The sequence below is a fragment of the Montipora foliosa genome, chromosome 6, assembly GCF_036669935.1.
Source record: "Montipora foliosa isolate CH-2021 chromosome 6, ASM3666993v2, whole genome shotgun sequence".
Classification (NCBI taxonomy): Eukaryota; Metazoa; Cnidaria; class Anthozoa; order Scleractinia; family Acroporidae; genus Montipora; species Montipora foliosa.
Window position 1 is genome coordinate 52,937,925 of NC_090874.1, and position 17,500 is coordinate 52,955,424.

Consider the following 17,500-nt stretch of genomic DNA (forward strand, 5'->3'; position numbering starts at 1 on the left):
CCCCTTCAACACAGACGAGGAATTTCCAGAGGGAGAGGTCTAGGGCAGCGTGTTGACTGATTGGCTGGTTATGACGTAGCAAGTCCCTACTTTGAAAAAAAAAACCTGTGACCTAGGCATAACCATAAACCTGCCTTTAACCGCAATAATCATTTTCCTTGAGCGGGAGAACACTCACATCCGAAGATCAAACATATAAAATTTCTCCATTAGAGCTTCCCTTAACCCAAATGAGAAAAATGTCTGCACTTCACACTGTACGTCGACGCGAGTGGATTACACCGTCAATCGAAAGAAACAAGCATATGTTTTTCAGTCCGCCATGTTGTATTTGAGTGGAATCCCCAAGTAGCATAGGTTACTTAGGGAGGCCAAGATACAGTCACGACAAAATGGTCAAAAGGATTTGTTTTCATGTTGAGAAACTTCAGTGTAGCTCGACAAGAGCCTTGACACATTTTCAGCGCGAAACCATGACCGTTGTGTCCCTGCCAAGATGGGGGCGGGGGGTACTTGTTTCCTAGTTCCCTTTCAAAATTTGCTTGTGTTTTCTTGTTCCCCAAATTACTTTCAAATTTGTTGCTAGCTTTTCGATTTCTAAAATTGTTTATGTTCCCTTGTTCCCTAAGGTTTTTCGTCATTGTTCCCCTGTCCCCCAGTTCAAATTAGCCATGTTTTCTTATTCTCCAAAACCCCTTGGAGGGACTCACCGTTCATCAGCATCGAACTGCCACAAATTAAATTAAGCATGTGCTTTGTTTCACGTAAATACTAAACCAACAAGAATTTGCGTTAATTAATATCAATCTCTCCTAGGCTAACCGCTTTGTTAGTCTTGTTTCGACAATAATCTTTATTAAATTGATACAAGTGTGCAAACACCTAGCCTAAAACAAAAAATAAAATATATTAAAGAAGACTTTGTTCCTCGATTTGCCAATTTTTTTCTCATAATTTGTTTTTCTTTCTGTCTTTTCAAAATTTGCTGAGTTATTACAACCAAACAACGGACTATTGTATTATATTAGCAGCTTTGTGCTAATGCTGTTTTTCGGGACTAATGGTCGTCGAAGCCCAGAACTGATTAAAATACGTTCTTCACGTTCGACTTTTAATGGTGTATTTAATCTAAAAAACCAAATACTTAGATTCCAGTGCAAACAGAGTTGGTTTTGATTTGCCTTTCATTACGGCAATAACCATGCCAAAAACAATTTAATTTTCACCTGATAAATTGTGATCGTTTCAGTTATACATCGTAGCTGAGATATGGAGCGATTCTCAAATACGTGGTACTTTGTGTTGGCCTGAACTGCTTTTATGCGCTGGCTAGCTATGCAATCGAGTCCTGGAGAGTAGAATGTCTAAATCTTCCAAATGAATTAATCAGGACAGATACAGCTGGATAGACCAGAGATATTAAGAGTCCAGTTACAGCTGGATAAATAGGAGATATTAAGCTGAAAAGAAGCAAACAGTTATGCCTAAAAGGTTCCCTGTTTACAAATATTGACGATTGACGCCAAATTTACTTTCGTATTCAAATTTGCCATCAACCGGGAAAACTAAAAATTCGCCGGTTTATAAACTTCTACCGGGGTTGCTCGAAGATTGGTTAGCGCCAACCAGCATTAAATACCGTGGCAAAACTCTAGCTTATAATTCTACTTAACTAATGGTTGACGAAAAACTCGGTCCTGGTTGGCATATAGATAACAACGGGTGACGTCACGCGAAATTCAGCAAAGAGCAATTTTCAAAATCAAATAAACCTATATTGACCGACTTTGTGTTTAATAAATTGTGGTTTTCAATTTGGAGTACTATGTATAAAAACAGGGACGAACATCCTATTTTATTACAAAAAATCGAGAAGCCTGATCAAGCGGACAAGGAGTTCCACAGCCGGAAACTAACAAGAACAAGTTAAAAGGAGAATGAGGACCCTCTTTATTGTCTGTCTTTTAGCCTTCGTTTTGGTGTCCAATGCCCAGGAAGCCACGGAGATGGATGAAGCTGAATTGTTCGATGATAATCCTCAAGAGAGTGCGGCTGATGTAAACAAAATGGTGGAGGATGGTCCCTTGGATGACATTGCCTTTGGTGAGGCTAATCTCTGAGGTTAGTTTTTCTTTTAAGCCATCGTGGCAGTCAAATTAACTAAGAGTCCTTGACGAAACGCAGTCGTTAAAAGAAGTTTGGATATCCCAAGGAAGCCTGCCTTGAAGAAACTTCGTTTTTCTTGCTCTTCCTGTGCTACTTGATGCACTTTGAGGAGAAAAACGCTTTTACTCTGACATTCTTTACAAACAGGAGAAGATCACCTCCGCGATTAATAAAACTGTCCTATGAACAGGAATAACACAGTCGTAGCCAGAAAAAAATATATATGACCAATCGAGTCAATGTCCAATGTTAAATTCTCTTCGTAGGTACCTAGGGTGCTTTTGATGCCTACATTCAAAGGAAGCACTGAGATCCCATCTTATTAAAAATATCGCGAAAAAAATAACTGAAGGAAGTGCCTCCGATCGCCTCATACTGGCTACGGCCCAGAATAGTTTGAACGTAATTTGTTTAATACATCGATTTGCAACATCAAGTTCGGGGTAAAAAAGCGAACGATCACCAAGTCTTTTCAAATTTCTTTCGACTTCCTTTGACGAATTCGAAAATACAGGAGGGAGGACAAAGGAAAAGGAAGTGCATGTATTGCTAAATCGAGATTAATATCAGCAAACTTAGTTGTTGAAATGGCTTAAAAAATAGTTTAGCTGTGTTAGCTCAACGAAAAGCAACATCGACGTTTAAAAAATGACATTGGGCACCAGCTTTGTTCACGAACTCAAAAAGTCACGTGACCTTGTTCACTTGGTAAATTTTGGCATTTTTCTCCCTATTAACCTTCAAGAGCCTTCGTTTTCCCAATATCACTCAATGTCAACAAGCACAACACAACACCCAGAACATCCGACGAGCTAACCAAAAACATCGGAGCTATGGCCGCCTATCTGTCGACGAAAAGACTTCAGAAAAAATTCAGGGGAAGGAATCAAATGGAACAAAAATTTTCCTAAATGAAACTCCCAAATTAAATTTTACGTACACCTATATGAGAGCTGGCAAAAGCTTCGGAAGAGAACATTAACTCAATTTCAGTTTCTGCTTCACTTACTTGTACATTTTGGCGCGGAACTTGTTAAAGTGATTGACTTAGAATGGCGCAAATTTGATGACCTTGTAGATAATGCACTCACTAAATGAAATTTTTCGGATTTTTAAACCGAGATCTTTGGTGGAATGACCAGAACCCAATGACGTGAAGCTAGCGCTACCCCGGGAACGAAAGGTAAACGGTGACGTCATGGTCCAGGTTGCCTTGCTTTTAATTTGATTTTTTATTTTTTATTTTTTATTTCAGATTCCAATTCCAGTTAGAGATAAACTTTCCATAAACAGCTAGTTACGAGGGAAATGTCAAATAATGGAATCTTCAAGAGAACTTACGGAAATAGATTTAACCGATCAACTTCTAGATCAATACATTAGGAGTACAATGTCATGCTACTTGTGAGGAAAATGTTATATTAAAGTTGAAAGTAGATATTAACATCCCAGGTTGTCGAAAGTCTTTGAGTCCTTTGCTTTATCAGGATCAGCCACTACTGGAGGTATGATGTACAGGACACATTTAAGGATCTCGGTTAGAATATCCGGCAATGAGTTGTTTCCCACCTTTTTCGAGACTCGATGAGAATAATGTCGGAAGCAGTGAGGTAAACTTCCTTTAGGAATATCAGCATACCCTCACATCCTCACGTCCCTCCACCCTTCAACAAAACACAAACTCTGCACACCTGCATTGGTCGGGTTCGGCCATAATGTTTTGCTAGTACCCAAATAAGGTATCTTGACAATACATAATGAAGGATCCCTAACAGGAAATACAAAACCCCTTAGCTCTTCAACCTCCCATAAATCGCCAGATAATATATCTTTCCTCGCTTTTATTCGCTTAAATGAGCGCCTCTTATCGCCGTACATAGGACAGATACCCGGCCTTACAAAAAATGGACACACTGAGACAAGGCTGGGAGATTTATAACAATTTTCCGTGTCTTTCAAATAGTAGAAAGATATCTCAGTAATTTGAGGGCACGTACCCCTATGAATCATAGCTTTGCTCATTGCCATGTACAAGGTGAAGTCCCCACAGATCCTCACAAGATCCTACAATGAATAGCGAAAAACTACTTACGGAAAAGGAATAGATAGCACATTAACAAAAACAGTGCCATTTAATAAAAATTTAGAGTTTGCGACATTTATTCAACACTGTACGCTGTACTTGGGAAGACTTTTGCCAGTTTGGCTTCCACCAGATATTAACCCTGTATAATTTTTTGAATACCCCTGTTGCGTATTGCCACAAGAGAAAATAACCTTCACACGGAGTTTGAGCATTTCAGAAGTCTTTTCAGAACTGTGGTCTTTGTAGGCTGACTTCCAATTCAATTCCAGAGTGTCAAAGCGCGAGCTGATTTCCGCTTACCAATGTCTCGAAACGTGTATTGGATTCTCTGGCACTGTCTTGGTGTTATGTTGAATTGATTTAACTGTCCACACGGATATTCAATTGATTCCTGGTTCTCGTCTTGCTGAATGACAATCATGTTTTCAACTGCTTGTGCCGCAGAATTTACTTTCATCTTCAAAAGACAAGAAGCGGTTGTTCTTCTAACAAATATAAGTTTATCATTTGCCGCGTGGATGACATAGTTGAAGTACTGCTCACTCACATAAACGTTCCTCACCAAATCTCGCCGAATATGATTGCCAGACGCTTACAGATTAAGGGATGGGGCATAGTCATTGAATAGTGTTCATTCTGACATTTTTACTGATAGCCAACATCATTCTTCATAGCATAATTGGCTCAATTGGCCAAAATGTTACTGAAGTAAAAAAATAATTTCAGACCTATGAATCCCACATCTTTTGGGCAAGTTATATACACTAGCAAAAAGGAAATTTATTGCCCAGAGGAAATAAATGGATTTATGCTGAGTGTGACATGTTTAGTTAGTTATTTCCCATGTTACACTTTGGGCATTTCTGTCATCCGGGATTTTCTGGAGATCATTCACCATTTGTGCAAGTTAGGCGGAAGCTGATTCAACAGAGTCAAATCAATTTTCCCTCCCCACCCTCCCTATTTTTACTTTCTTGTGGATGGCGTGTGTTCCCTCACCTTTGCTGGGATCATGTCTTCTATATTTGGGTATTTCCTAGGTTACCATCCTGATTTTCAATAAACGGCCTAGCCCATCAGGGCTTGGCCAAAATATCCCAAACAAATGTGGTATTATTAGTGTCCCAGCAAACGAAACTCACCCAGAGCAATGCCTTGCCAACAATATCAGTCAGACTGTATGGAGCATGAAGCATAAACTGCAGTTTTCAGTTTTGAAACTTAGAGTTTGTGCACAAACATTGCAAAGTGACCAACAAAATAGTTATCCCTAAGACCTTCAAATTATTACTTTTGTGAATTCATGCATTCTTGCCGCACACAGTGATGACACAACCAGCAGGTGATGACAAGGCTTTTTGATATTGCGTATCTATTGGATTTAAAAAAACCCATAGGGCTTAAACATACAGATATTCTTGTAGAATCCTTAAAATGATCGGAAAACATTGTTCACGATTTCATTTAGGTTGAGAATGTGCACTATATCCCTATTGTTTTGAGTTCGGGTACTGAAGAGTTAAAAGGCCTCCAAGTGTTCCGGGGACAAAAGTCAAGTGAGCTATTAGGAACATTTTAGCAAAGTTGCAACACAAAAATCTATGGAAAGGCTCTCTTAAACCTTAGTTGTCTTAAATGCAAGCAATTTGAAATGTTAGTATTGCACGTCATAGCGGAGCTCCGGGCGCGCCCAGGGCGCGCGAACGCGCGCGCAGAGCACCATTGCTTTATGCAAGTTCAGGACACTTTCTGTATTGGTAAAAAAATGACATGTGACCTGTAACTTGTAAAAAATACCAGCCATTCAGACTTTGGGATACATTATATGCGCAGTAAATAAATCCTAACCCACAAAATTTGTTGTATTTTGAAGTGGTACAAGTATGCCTTGTACAAGGATGCCTCTCGTCTGAATGGGATTTATTTTTCTTTTTTTAATCAACATTCTAAGCTAAAAGGACTTTAGAGAGTTCTCATTCAAGTGTCCTGTTGTGAGGTCACAGGCAACCCAGGCTCAGTGTTTGTGTCACGCGTGTATTGTCACATAACGTAGTGGAGCTTCACCGAGTGCATTAGTTAAGGTGAACCTATCTATCACCAGGCCTGTACTTGAGTACGCAATGCCCGTTTGGCAAAACATCTAGCAACCAGGCTAGAACGGGTTCAAAGTAAGGCATTGTGTATTATGTTCCCTACGAAAACTTATCAGGAGGCCCTGGTTGCGTCAAGCCTGACTACTTTAGAGGTTAGAAGATCACATGTGTTCTAAGCATATGTTCATTCGTTCAGGTATCCAGGCCATCCTATTGGGTTTTCTTTCCAATGGAGGCTCCGATTTGGCATAGGTAGAACGTTAGACCTGGTTTAGAGTGGTTCTCAATTGATTGTCGAAAGTAACTAGCAAATTGCTTTCGTTTATGATTACTTCACTTAGTGATTGGCTCAAAGTTCTCGGGCCACGTTTTCAACCAATCAGAAGTTAAACCAAAACCAATCGTGCCTCGCGCGTGCAGATTTTCCCGCACTTTGTGTTGGCTACCTGTAATTACTTCGAGTTTTGACTGGTTTACCGGATTGTCTCCGTCCTTTTTGATTGGCCAAAATATTTTGGGTTTGGTTTTAGACACCCAATTCAAAATCGCTCTAGCTGTTAACATTAGTTTATTATATGCAAGCCGATACAGATGAAGGGCCCAGAGATCGCAATATTTCGTTACTTTTAAATTCTAAATCATTAAGGAGTGTACTTATTTAAGCTGTAAGTTTTTATCTCTTTTATAATTATCATAATTGGACCTTTTCTATGATTTGTGTATATTTTGCTCTGTAATTCAGCTAATGAACGGTTATTACTATGTACATTGCCTTCGAAGGCCATCATTGTCAAGTAATGAGTCATTCTGTTTTATAAGAAAAGGACTCAATGATGAGTTCTTGCTAAGTGGTACGCAGACAGTCTTCCTCGAACTGTGAATGTGGAAAAAATAATAATGGAAGAATTCTCGGTTGGACGAACGTATTTACGTTGTCACGTGAACACGAATATTTCTAAGCATAGCAACAGTTGTTAACTAATGAGGTTTTTGGCTTTCAAATGAGGGCATTAAAAACAAAACAAAAAAGCTGTCGAAAGTCCGTCAGAATGACTTCTCATTTCAAAAGAATCCGTTACATTACATTAAAAGCAATGTCTGTCCTTGAGTTTTACTCTCTCAAGAAAAATGGGACCTATGAACCATTTTAAACTCAAACTTCCGTGAAGATTTTGATTGTCGACTAGTACTTCCATGACATTTATTTATTTAGTAACATTTCCATGACACTTTGCCTAAGATTTTTATTAACTTTTGTTCATGGAGCTAGACCAAATAGCTGCGATGGCCGAGTGGTTAAGGCGTTGGACTTGAAATCCAATGGGATTATCCCGCGCAGGTTCGAATCCTGCTCGCAGCGAGGTCTCATTTTCTTTAACATTGGTGTGCATGTAAGCGTGCACGTGTACGAAATTTTTATAAATATTTAAGAGAAAATTCCGTTCAAACATTCTGTCCATTCGTTTTCTGACTAATGAGAATAAGGGGAGCAGCATTTTTCTAAAAGACAAGCATTCAGAAAACGGCAAGGGTTTTCGCGTAGATTGTCTAAGCTCTCTAGAACAGCCGGGATAGTCTGAACCAACCTCCTCTCGATGTTTCCTCATGATGCGCAGCGCGTAAGGACATATAATTGAGTTAAGCAATTGAAATGTGGATCCAGGAAATCCAAAGAGAGGTCAAATTCTAATACCACTGACAAAATCAATCTTGTCTATTTCAGGGTCGTTGCTTACCAAACAAAAGTTACCAGAGCAGTTAGACAGATTAGTGCTGATTGCCAAATTCCCTATTAGGTAGAATCTTTATTGTAAAATTTCATTATAATACAGTATATGATCAAAATTCACTTCTCGCAGTTAGAAAAGGCTAGTCGACGCGAGCAGTGTGGTTACACGAATATAACGTTCATTCTTCCGTTTAACTGACTGGAAATTATCATGAAATTACCGGCGTTGGGCCACGGGAATCAAAGAATCTTCACTCGCATGTATCAACAATTCCACCTTTAATGTATTTTTCCGTGCTAGCAACTATTTAAACCCGATCCTTCAGGGGTGGATCTAGGGGGAGGGTGCAGGGGTGCGCACCCCCCTCCCCCCCGAGATGACCTGCGACTTTCTAATAAAACTGGTATTTTGCAAAAAACAACAAAGGCATCGCCGTTCCTTAGTGGTGCACCCCTCCCAAGAAACATCCTGGATCGGCCCCTGTCTTTTGACAAATCGTACCAGGAGTTACTTTCGCTCAACTCTAAGCAGAGGAAGTGAGTACTAGGAACCAAGTCAATACTGAAAAGTGTTTTTCTTTATGTCTAATATTTCAACAGCTCTTATTCGCCTAAATCGCCACCACTCAGTGTTCGCATTCGAAAGGGGGTCATACAAGCATGACTATTCGGACTGATATTTGAGCAACTATTTCAACCAATCTATCTTAAGAAATCGTCCTTCTTCATCGGCAAATAAGAAAAAAATGGAAGAGGGGAAACTGTGAGTTTCTTTACTCAGCGATTTGCAAGGTGCCACAACCACGAACACCACTTAGCACCGGAGATCGAAAGCTTGCAGACACTCTACACAGTCCCTCGCGGTAAGGTGTCAGCCTGAAGGACGTCTCAACATCACCTCCTTGGGGCACGGTTGTACTAAAATGTTAAAAAGAAAAAAATAGAATTAGTGCACATTTCTGGATAATGTTCACTTCTTCCCATCAGCGAGGTTTTAAGTTTATTGTTATATTCACCTATTCGGAATTAGTTTGGTCTTTGGGTTGGATCCCGTTGTCTCGATGTACCACTTTCCTCCAGATATTTTCACTGGCAAGGGATTCAGGAACGATAACTTGAATTCAAGTTCATTGCCAACTCGGAGCTGACCTCTCGTGAGCTAAGAAAAAACAAATTAAAATGCAAAATCACTTGTGCGTACGTCTACATCAACATCTACATGTTCCTGGTCTCGACAGAGTTCCCCTTTGACTTATGACTGTTTTTGCTTACGTGGCCTTTTTGAGACATAACTGCCAAGCCGGCCGCATTTTTTTCTGGAGAATTCAGGCCAGACCACAACACCGGGACTCCGATCTCTGCTCTTCTCTACTGAAAAGTGTGTAGCATCTTTAACGTTACACACAGTCTATGAACAAGGTTGTGAGACGTCGGGCTGGCCGTTAAATATTTTAAAATTTGAACTTCGAAATTCTTTATAAAATTATAAGTCAATCTTTCACAATTTTCAGCGAAAAACTGCAAAAATTATCACTTTAAACTGTCAAGGTTAAGTATAGCCAATTAAAAGTGCACTACTAATTGGGAAGACTGCCAACCGGATCAAATTTTCGTTTACGATAACGTGAGTAACCAAGAGTAGAACTCCTCGAAGAAAAGCAGAGAATGAAGAAACTCAACTTAGGGCTCTTCACAATTGCAAGGTGCTCCAAATTTTTGAAAGAGTTGCTCCAAATTTTCCAGAAATTTCCTCAAAAGTTTCTTCATAACTTTCATATCTAAAACAAACTGTGGGCTCTGTGATTCTTATCACAAAATATGTTCGAGCACGTTAGAGAATGGCTTTGAAGCCTTGGTTTCATGTTGCTTATGCCACGCCATTTGTTTTCTTCCATGCAAAAGAGACCTCCGCAGTTCCTCCCAACTCGAGCTTGATGAAGACCCATTTATATGGCAGTTCAGTGAAAATCACTGAAACACTATCACTTAATTATAACACTGAACAAATTCGATAAAAAGAAAATTGTACCTCTATCGTCATCTCTGGTTTACGAAATTCCAGAGTCTCATAAGAGGCAAACCGCTGACCATTTTCCTGCACAGTGGCCTTGACATATATTTTCAGTCCTCCATCCGCTTCACATTTGTCCAAATATAAGGATGGAGGGAATTCCAGGAAGTAAAACTTTTCTTCAGTGGAGAAGGAAAAAGATGATTGGAAAAGAGCTCCTAATATAACATATTACTTGCTAACCGAGTTCAAAGGTCGTATTGTAGATAGAGCCTATATGGATATCAGCCGTGAAAGATAAAACTGTATGGATCTCAATTGACAGGGGTAAAAAAAAGCCAACAAACTTAATTGAATGGAATAAGAGCTAAAATAAAAACCAACCTAAAAATAAAAACCAAGAAAGACCTTTGAACCAAATGCCTTAAAATGCAATGATGGTGACAGAAATTGTTTTTTTTCCCTTCTTCATATATGGCGCTCACGGGACGAGGTTGCCGGCGCATATGGTACACTCTACCAAGATAGCAGCCTGAAACAGTTCTCTGGGAACGATCTTGTTATAGTATGTTGATTTCATTCCTTTTGCTTACTTTTCTATATCGATATATTAATTAAGCATTTTCTTTTCACTTGAACGTGATTGGAACGGCTAGTCAACAAAGTCTTTTGTACCAAATTCGTTCCCAGTCATTTATCTTTTTTCTCACTCCAAAACGAAAAAATAGGTCCTGGAAAGAGTTTCGTTTTACCCACCCTGCCTTGGTTCCAGCAACATTTCAAAGCTCTCCTCCTTCAAATCCTTGCAGGGGATACCATTGTAGAAACCCATGACCCCTGTTATCATTCCTTTGACTGTACGGCTTTCTCGTGTCGAGTTCTTCATCTTGAGCGCCGCAGTTGCATTCTCTCCGATTGGCAAGGCGTCCGGGACTTCAAACGAGAACTTCACGTCCTCAGCAGGAAGTTCGTAAAGGGATTGATGTCCGTGATCCTTGCGACTACTAAATTTATACGCCATTTGTACTGCACGACGCTCCTGTGAGGAACCTAAAGACCAATTTTACTCAAATATAAAACCCGCCATTGAAGAGATTTCATTTGAGTCCCACTAAATCAATAGAAGAACCCCTTTTTTGGCTGCTTGCTCTTTCTCGACAGATCTCTCCCCTTGGAATCGCATACCAAAAACAGAGCCTGCTCGTACGTTCAACAGAAGGTTTCTGGGGATCTTACTTTAACACGGACAAGCGATGAGAAAGTTCTCCGTTACGTGATCACGAGAACCTCAAGGATCGAGAAAAGACATTCCCCGCCAGCTTGTATAAAACTCTCTGTCGCTTAACTTCTACGAATTTCCCATAGCTCAGTCGGGTAGAGACTGTCTCCCAATTTCAAGTCGGAAGCTCGCAAGTTCGACTCCTGCAACGGCACTCAGATATTTCTCCGAGTATCCCCTTCGCGAGTAACCATCGAAAAAACACAACTCAAACAAAAAAATGTTTGTCATAGTTGGTGTTACAATAAACACTGCCTTGCAGTCCTATGTTCGGGTGGCCTGCGAACGTAGACGTATTTCCGGCGTTCGTTTCTCTTCCCTGGGAAAATACGTTTGCGTTTGCAGGCTAATGTTCGGGTACCCGAGCAGAAACTGTAGGGGGCAAAATTTATCGGTTTCGAGGTTCCGAAAACTTCGGTCCCGAAAAAGGCATTCATGAAGCTGCGATTCGTCTGTTTTGAAAAAGTGGTGTTTTAACACCTTTTCAAGATATCAAAAATCGAAATTATTATGACAACTTAAAAACTCTTCGTTTTTCAGACACAGAGGGAAATGTCGCACTCGAAAAGTTTCATGATCTTCGAGAAACGGGATGCATGCCCGGTAATTTCAAGGATGTTGATCACTGACGCATTCAATGAGTCAGAATCAGAAAAATATCCAACAAAAAAATGCGATCAGAACAAACGAACCGTTATATGTCCCAAGAAATGCTGGCAGATTTCAATAAGCGTCCCGAAGTGTCCCCCAAATGTTGTTCCTCAAGTAAATATAAACAGCATTTACTCTAAGCTAAAAATAACGCTAACCTTTAAAGACCCTTACTTTATTGTTGGAAAACGGTAGCAAAGGCTTAGACTTAAACTGGACTGATTGCATTTCTTTGTTGGAGATTGTTCGGATTCTGACTCATTGGATGCATCAGTGCTGGACATAAGTGCAGACGGACAAGCTGTTTTACCTTCAGGGTGTTTATATTCATGGGTGATGTCTTCCCTCGCGTCATTGCCAACTGCCTTGGTGCTGATCAACTTCCCCACGCATTTCGTATCGACGCGAATGACTTTCATGGGACCACCCTCTTCCACTTCCCAAAACACACGATCGCCGTTCACTTCGCCAAACACAAAGCTCGTATCGTAAGGCAGATAGACTTCTCCTTGTTTTACAGACCTCACTGAAGCTGGTCCACAACGGAAAACACCTACGAGGTAATATTGGCGCAACATAAAGAAGATGTGGCGGTCGAAAAGTTGCATAATTCATACTATTAAATTAGCGAAATTGATTCTTGGAGAAAAAATCATTGGACAGATCTGTCAAAATTATCTACGGAAACAAATTTTCAACATTTGGCTTTTGTGTGGTCGGTTTATTTCCCATTTGTATCAATTTTCAGTCTTTCCCCTTCAGTTGCTTTGGTATCGACTTAGTTGCGTACTTTGATCTCAATAGTTTAGTTCGACGTCACCACCTTTTAGTCATAAAAACCTTCTCTGGAAGAATGGATGGATGAACTAGTTGTGAAAAAAAATGGATGGCTTATTATTCAAACGCAAATATAAAGACTGTTTTGTTCAGGTCTAAATGTGGGGACCATACGTCACCGCGACCTCCTATTGTATCAATGGGTTCCGTTGAAATAGTTCTGGGAAATGCTCGCTATTGCACTCTAAATTAGAAATGACTTATTTCTAAGGCAACGTGGGGCATTTTATTCGAAGACTGGAGAGTGTATGGTTAAAAAAGCCAGATGACCACAACATTTAGGTTTTAATCAGACCTGCAATAGGATTAGGGCCAACCCTGCTTATCAAAGGAACACATCTCCAAACAGAGATTTTTACCATGACTTTTCTCTTGTGGTGTAGCGTCAAGCGCTTGCCATCCATCATGGCCATCTGGTAAATCGGGACGCCTGAACCATGATTCATTCCAAACATGGAAGTTCCTAAAACGTCACAAAATTATTCTTTACTGATTGAGTATGAATACATACATGGTGGACCTCACGACCTCCCGCGTGAAAGCCTGGTGCTCAACCAACTGAGCCACCGGTGCAAACTACATGCAGTAATTTCAAATTGTGCATGTGAGAACGAAAGAACAAAGCTGAGGTTTAGAGGAATAACTGGCAGTCTTTTTTTTGTTGTTGAAAGCAACTGAAAATGCGCAACCTTCTCTTGATTTTCGCAACCAAGGGCATTTTCTCGGATGGCGAGGGAAAGAGATTTTCAATTTTAACGTGCCGAACTATTTCTGAGTACAACTACTTACTGCATTGGTCACTTGCATTCTCGTTGTGTTCCTAAAACAATAGTTAAATCTCTACGACGAACAAAGCTCACCAAATAGAGTCATCCAAGTGTTTAAGCGGTTTTCCGTTTTCGTCAAAATGGAAGTCAATAGTCATGCTGGCGTCAGTGTCGTGAGCTGAAGCAAAGTTCGTCACCGATCGCGTCGGGATACCAATGGCTCTCAGCACTGAAAAAGGCAAGGATATTCCAATAACGTTAACCCAACTTATTATTACTACAAAATAAAATTTAAATATCGGAGCCGAATTGAGAACAAACAAATTCAACCTCCAAATAAGGCGCCAAATCAAGCCAGGGTCACATTGGGTGGAAGACAAGTGCTCTAACCACAGCGTCAACACTGCTATATGTATAAGGTCTGTAGGGTTTCCAGTTATAATTTTAAAAAAATGATTGACTCTGATCATTAAAGATAAATGGCGATGAAAAGACTATGATGACACAGAATACCCGATGGCGTCATGAATCCTAAGCTTTTTCCAGCCCGTCGGTGATGGTGTTAATGGTAATTACAATAATTTCAAACCAATATTGTTTCAGAGCAACCGTTGCGTATGAGTAATAATTATTCAGCGTTTCTGTGATAACATACAAGTTGTAACAAGCCCTGAAAACACCCAACACTGGGCAAACTTGACGACGTCTTTGTTTTTCCAAAACTCCTCCAAAATGGCCACACTGCCAGACCATGACGTTGGAGCATGCGTGTTATCCGGGTAATTGCCATCCCAGCGACCCCATAGAACGCCACCATCTTGATCATTATAATTAGCCTGTAATAACATGAAAAAAAATGCAATACAATAACTTATTAGGGAGTGTTTTTACGTGACGTCACGGCGGCTATGTTGGTGTATGTAAACAAAGAAATGGCGGCCATGATGGTGTACCAAACTAATCCTCCGTTTATTGAACTCTATTTTGAACTTTCTTTTGTTTCAATAATCCAATATGGCTTTGGTTACGTGAGTGAAAACGCTCCATACACTGAACAGAATATTGCGTTTTTGATTGGTAAATGACCGAATGACTAACTAAGGTTATAGGTTATATGTTCTAGAGTGCAGGCCTCATTTGTTCAAAAGGTGGATAGCGCTATCCGTCAGATAAATCACTAGTGGATAAGTCATAGCGAAACCAATTGCGTTGGAGTGATTTTCAATTGAGTGTCGTAAAACCAAAACCAAAGTAATTACTTTGGCCAATCAAAACGGACGGAGACAATCCGGTAAACCAATCAAAACTCGAAGTAATTACACGTAGCCGACACAAAGCGCGGGAAAATGTGCACGCGCAAGCCACGATTAGTTTTGGTTTCACTTCTGATTGGCTGAAAAAGTGGCGCGAGAACTTTGAACCAATCACTGAGTGAAGTAATCATAAACCAAAGCAATTCGGTAATTACTTTCGACACTCAATTGAAAACCGCTCTATCCAATGGATAGTGATTTATCCGATGGGTGGTGCCATGCGCCTTTTAAACAACCGGGGACAGTACGAAAGTTGCTATGGAAACACAGCGATGCAGCAATTTTGTTGAGTATATAATAAACAAAAGATCATATGAACTTGCTCCTGCATTTCGTGATTTATGGTCACTCATCATGTTTTCAAAGTTCTTAAATTGTACTCGCTTTCTCCTTCATGTGTTTTTCTGTGGTGTCGTCCCACACGCCGACTCGATCACGAAGCTATGCACAAGGGGAATACAATGTTCTTTCCAAAGTATATTTTATCATCAAATAGATTAAATTGAATTACATAGTATTGTTGTTTTGAACGGATTTTTTATAAATGAACTTGCCATTATAACTAGCTAAGTATTTGCAACTTAACTGTCTTTTGTTATTCAAAAAATTGATTCTCGCCTCAAGCAATAGATTACTACTCGGAAGTTTAACGGAAGAACTTTACATTGTGATAAATGTCTCCTGGTTCAGATGATATGGCAAAACCTCCTATTAACTTTACATTTTTCAACTCCAAAAAGGCATATTTTGTTTGCGGACGGAACGAAAGAGCATCCGCGTTAAACCTTCGTTCACTAATAATCGGCGCCATTTCATGAAACTTCACTCGAAGACCTACCAAACAAAAACAACTCCTTTCTTCTAACTGAAACCTTACAAAGATAGGCGCATAACGACCCTGGGACAAATTGGCAAGGGAGGTGTAGGGAAAATGTCAAATCGAAGTTTGGTAAATAGATTAATTGGAATGGAGCAAGCTCATGGCATGACTACGTCATCCAAAACTTTGTAAATATGTTCTGGCTTATTAGTTATGATTACGGAAGCACGTATTTATGAAAACCTATTTGCTCATTTGCTGCACAGCTGGACAAGGCATAAAACTGTGACCTTACCATTGCAGTAATGCATCTTGTTACTCGAATAGGATTGGCTCGAGCAGCTGTGGAAAGCTGCGCTTTATCCAGAAGGCATAAGCAAGTATTGAGAGACACATCTTCAAACTAGAATAGATTGCAGACAGTTTAGAATATCTTTAAAACAAGCAAGATCTAAGTTGTAAACTGGCCGAATCCCTACGCGCGTGAAGACCAGGGCGCACACCCATTCTTTTCTGCGCCCTGGTGAAGACGGATCGCCACGACCATGCGTTGAAATTTGGAAATTTAATATAAATTGTTTTCGAAAATGAAATCTTTATCAACATAAATTTGCAGTTTTTATACACCTGATTGCAATGGACGACATTGAAAGTCATTTCCATTTGTCGCTTTCTACGTGTTCTCATTTAACTGTGTCCCTATTTAAACATACCTGACCAAAATTCCATGGTATTGCAGAATGTTTCTTGACAGATCCCATCCAGATGAGCCCGTGATCATTAAGCACATATTCCTCGCGCAAGGCTTCTTGGTAAAGATGCACTGTGTCATCTGCTCAACCGATACGGTAAAATAAGAGCAAAATAACTCAACTAACATGCACTAGTTAAGATCGGCACAGTTTATAAGCTGTCAACCTCTACGATATCTACAAACAATTCCTCTTATTTAAAACCCTTTTCTCTTTCGGAAAAGGGGGACCTTTCTTATGGTGCTGCGCTACTACAGATCTAGAGAAGCTTTTTAGAGAAGGACGGAGAAGTCAATAGTTTCGTTAATTACAACAGGCTCATTGTTTACCTTGCAATTTTTAACAAGTATAGCATGGCACAGAAAAAAACGAGGTGGAAATCGAATACCAACAAAAGTTATCCGCATGAGATTTTGTGGCCAAACACTATCCTTTTCAATGCAAAAACAAAGCAATTGTGTTATAATTTTTGACGCTTACCTTTACACCACGGATTAAACAGAACAATGATTTCTTCTGGGTACTTGTAACGAAACACTTCTGGTTTCTCTGAATTGTTGACGTTTGCCTTTGTTTCCACGAAAAGATAGTATCTGCCAACGATAGCGTTTTCCGGAGGGGTTATCTGAACACGCTTGCTAGTTTCTCCGTCCCCCTGCCCCTGTGTAAATTTTGCAAACCATATATCGCTTGCAAATTCTTTGTTTCGACCCACAGGGACCCGGATGATAGTTCCTTTGCTTTCTTGGGGACTGCATCCTTGAAAGAGACAGAACTAATTAGGTCACGAGTTGAATTTCAGAGTCGCAAAGACTTACGTCGTCGGAGCCCCTCCCCTCACGAAAAACGTGTTTGCTGAGGGGAGGGATGGTGCTCCCCACATCAAAACGGAAAGGAAAGATCCTGGTAGCTGAAAAAGTCACATTTTCAAACATTATTTTCAATCTCTGTGAGTCTTGCACTGTCATGCAAAATGCTACCAACCTAAAGTTGGTA

General features: G+C 40.1%; 1 protein-coding gene, 1 long non-coding RNA gene and 1 other non-coding gene across 4 annotated transcripts in view; 2 read left to right on the forward strand and 1 right to left on the reverse strand.

The window, feature by feature from the left end:
- Positions 1-1,857: 1,857 nt before the first annotated feature.
- Positions 1,858-3,614, forward strand: LOC138005935 (uncharacterized). The gene is made up of 2 exons (XR_011123831.1): positions 1,858-2,121; positions 3,422-3,614. It is a non-coding gene; the product is annotated as an uncharacterized lncRNA (long non-coding RNA).
- Positions 3,615-7,623: 4,009 nt separating this feature from the next.
- On the forward strand, positions 7,624-7,705 carry Trnas-uga (transfer RNA serine (anticodon UGA)). Its single transcript has one exon. It is a non-coding gene; the product is annotated as a tRNA-Ser (tRNA).
- A 630-nt stretch (positions 7,706-8,335) lies between these two features.
- Positions 8,336-17,500, reverse strand: part of LOC138007732 (protein-glutamine gamma-glutamyltransferase K-like) — a 20,419-nt gene continuing 11,254 nt past the window's right edge. Inside the window, exons 6-17 of one of the 2 annotated variants that reach the window (XR_011124102.1) lie at positions 16,985-17,263; positions 16,466-16,584; positions 16,048-16,155; positions 14,275-14,455; positions 13,713-13,848; positions 13,212-13,315; positions 12,326-12,568; positions 10,842-11,135; positions 10,104-10,264; positions 9,091-9,233; positions 8,577-8,992; positions 8,336-8,528 (exon numbers count right to left, since the gene is read on the reverse strand). Coding sequence is in view for 1 of the 2 variants with exons in the window: in XM_068854792.1 (XP_068710893.1) it covers positions 8,848-8,992; positions 9,091-9,233; positions 10,104-10,264; positions 10,842-11,135; positions 12,326-12,568; positions 13,212-13,315; positions 13,713-13,848; positions 14,275-14,455; positions 16,048-16,155; positions 16,466-16,584; positions 16,985-17,263 (1,913 nt within the window). In the remaining variant the exon portion in view is untranslated. Of the gene's footprint in view, positions 8,993-9,090; positions 9,234-10,103; positions 10,265-10,841; positions 11,136-12,325; positions 12,569-13,211; positions 13,316-13,712; positions 13,849-14,274; positions 14,456-16,047; positions 16,156-16,465; positions 16,585-16,984; positions 17,264-17,500 lie in introns of both variants that reach the window. The other variant, XM_068854792.1, reaches the window with a different exon arrangement.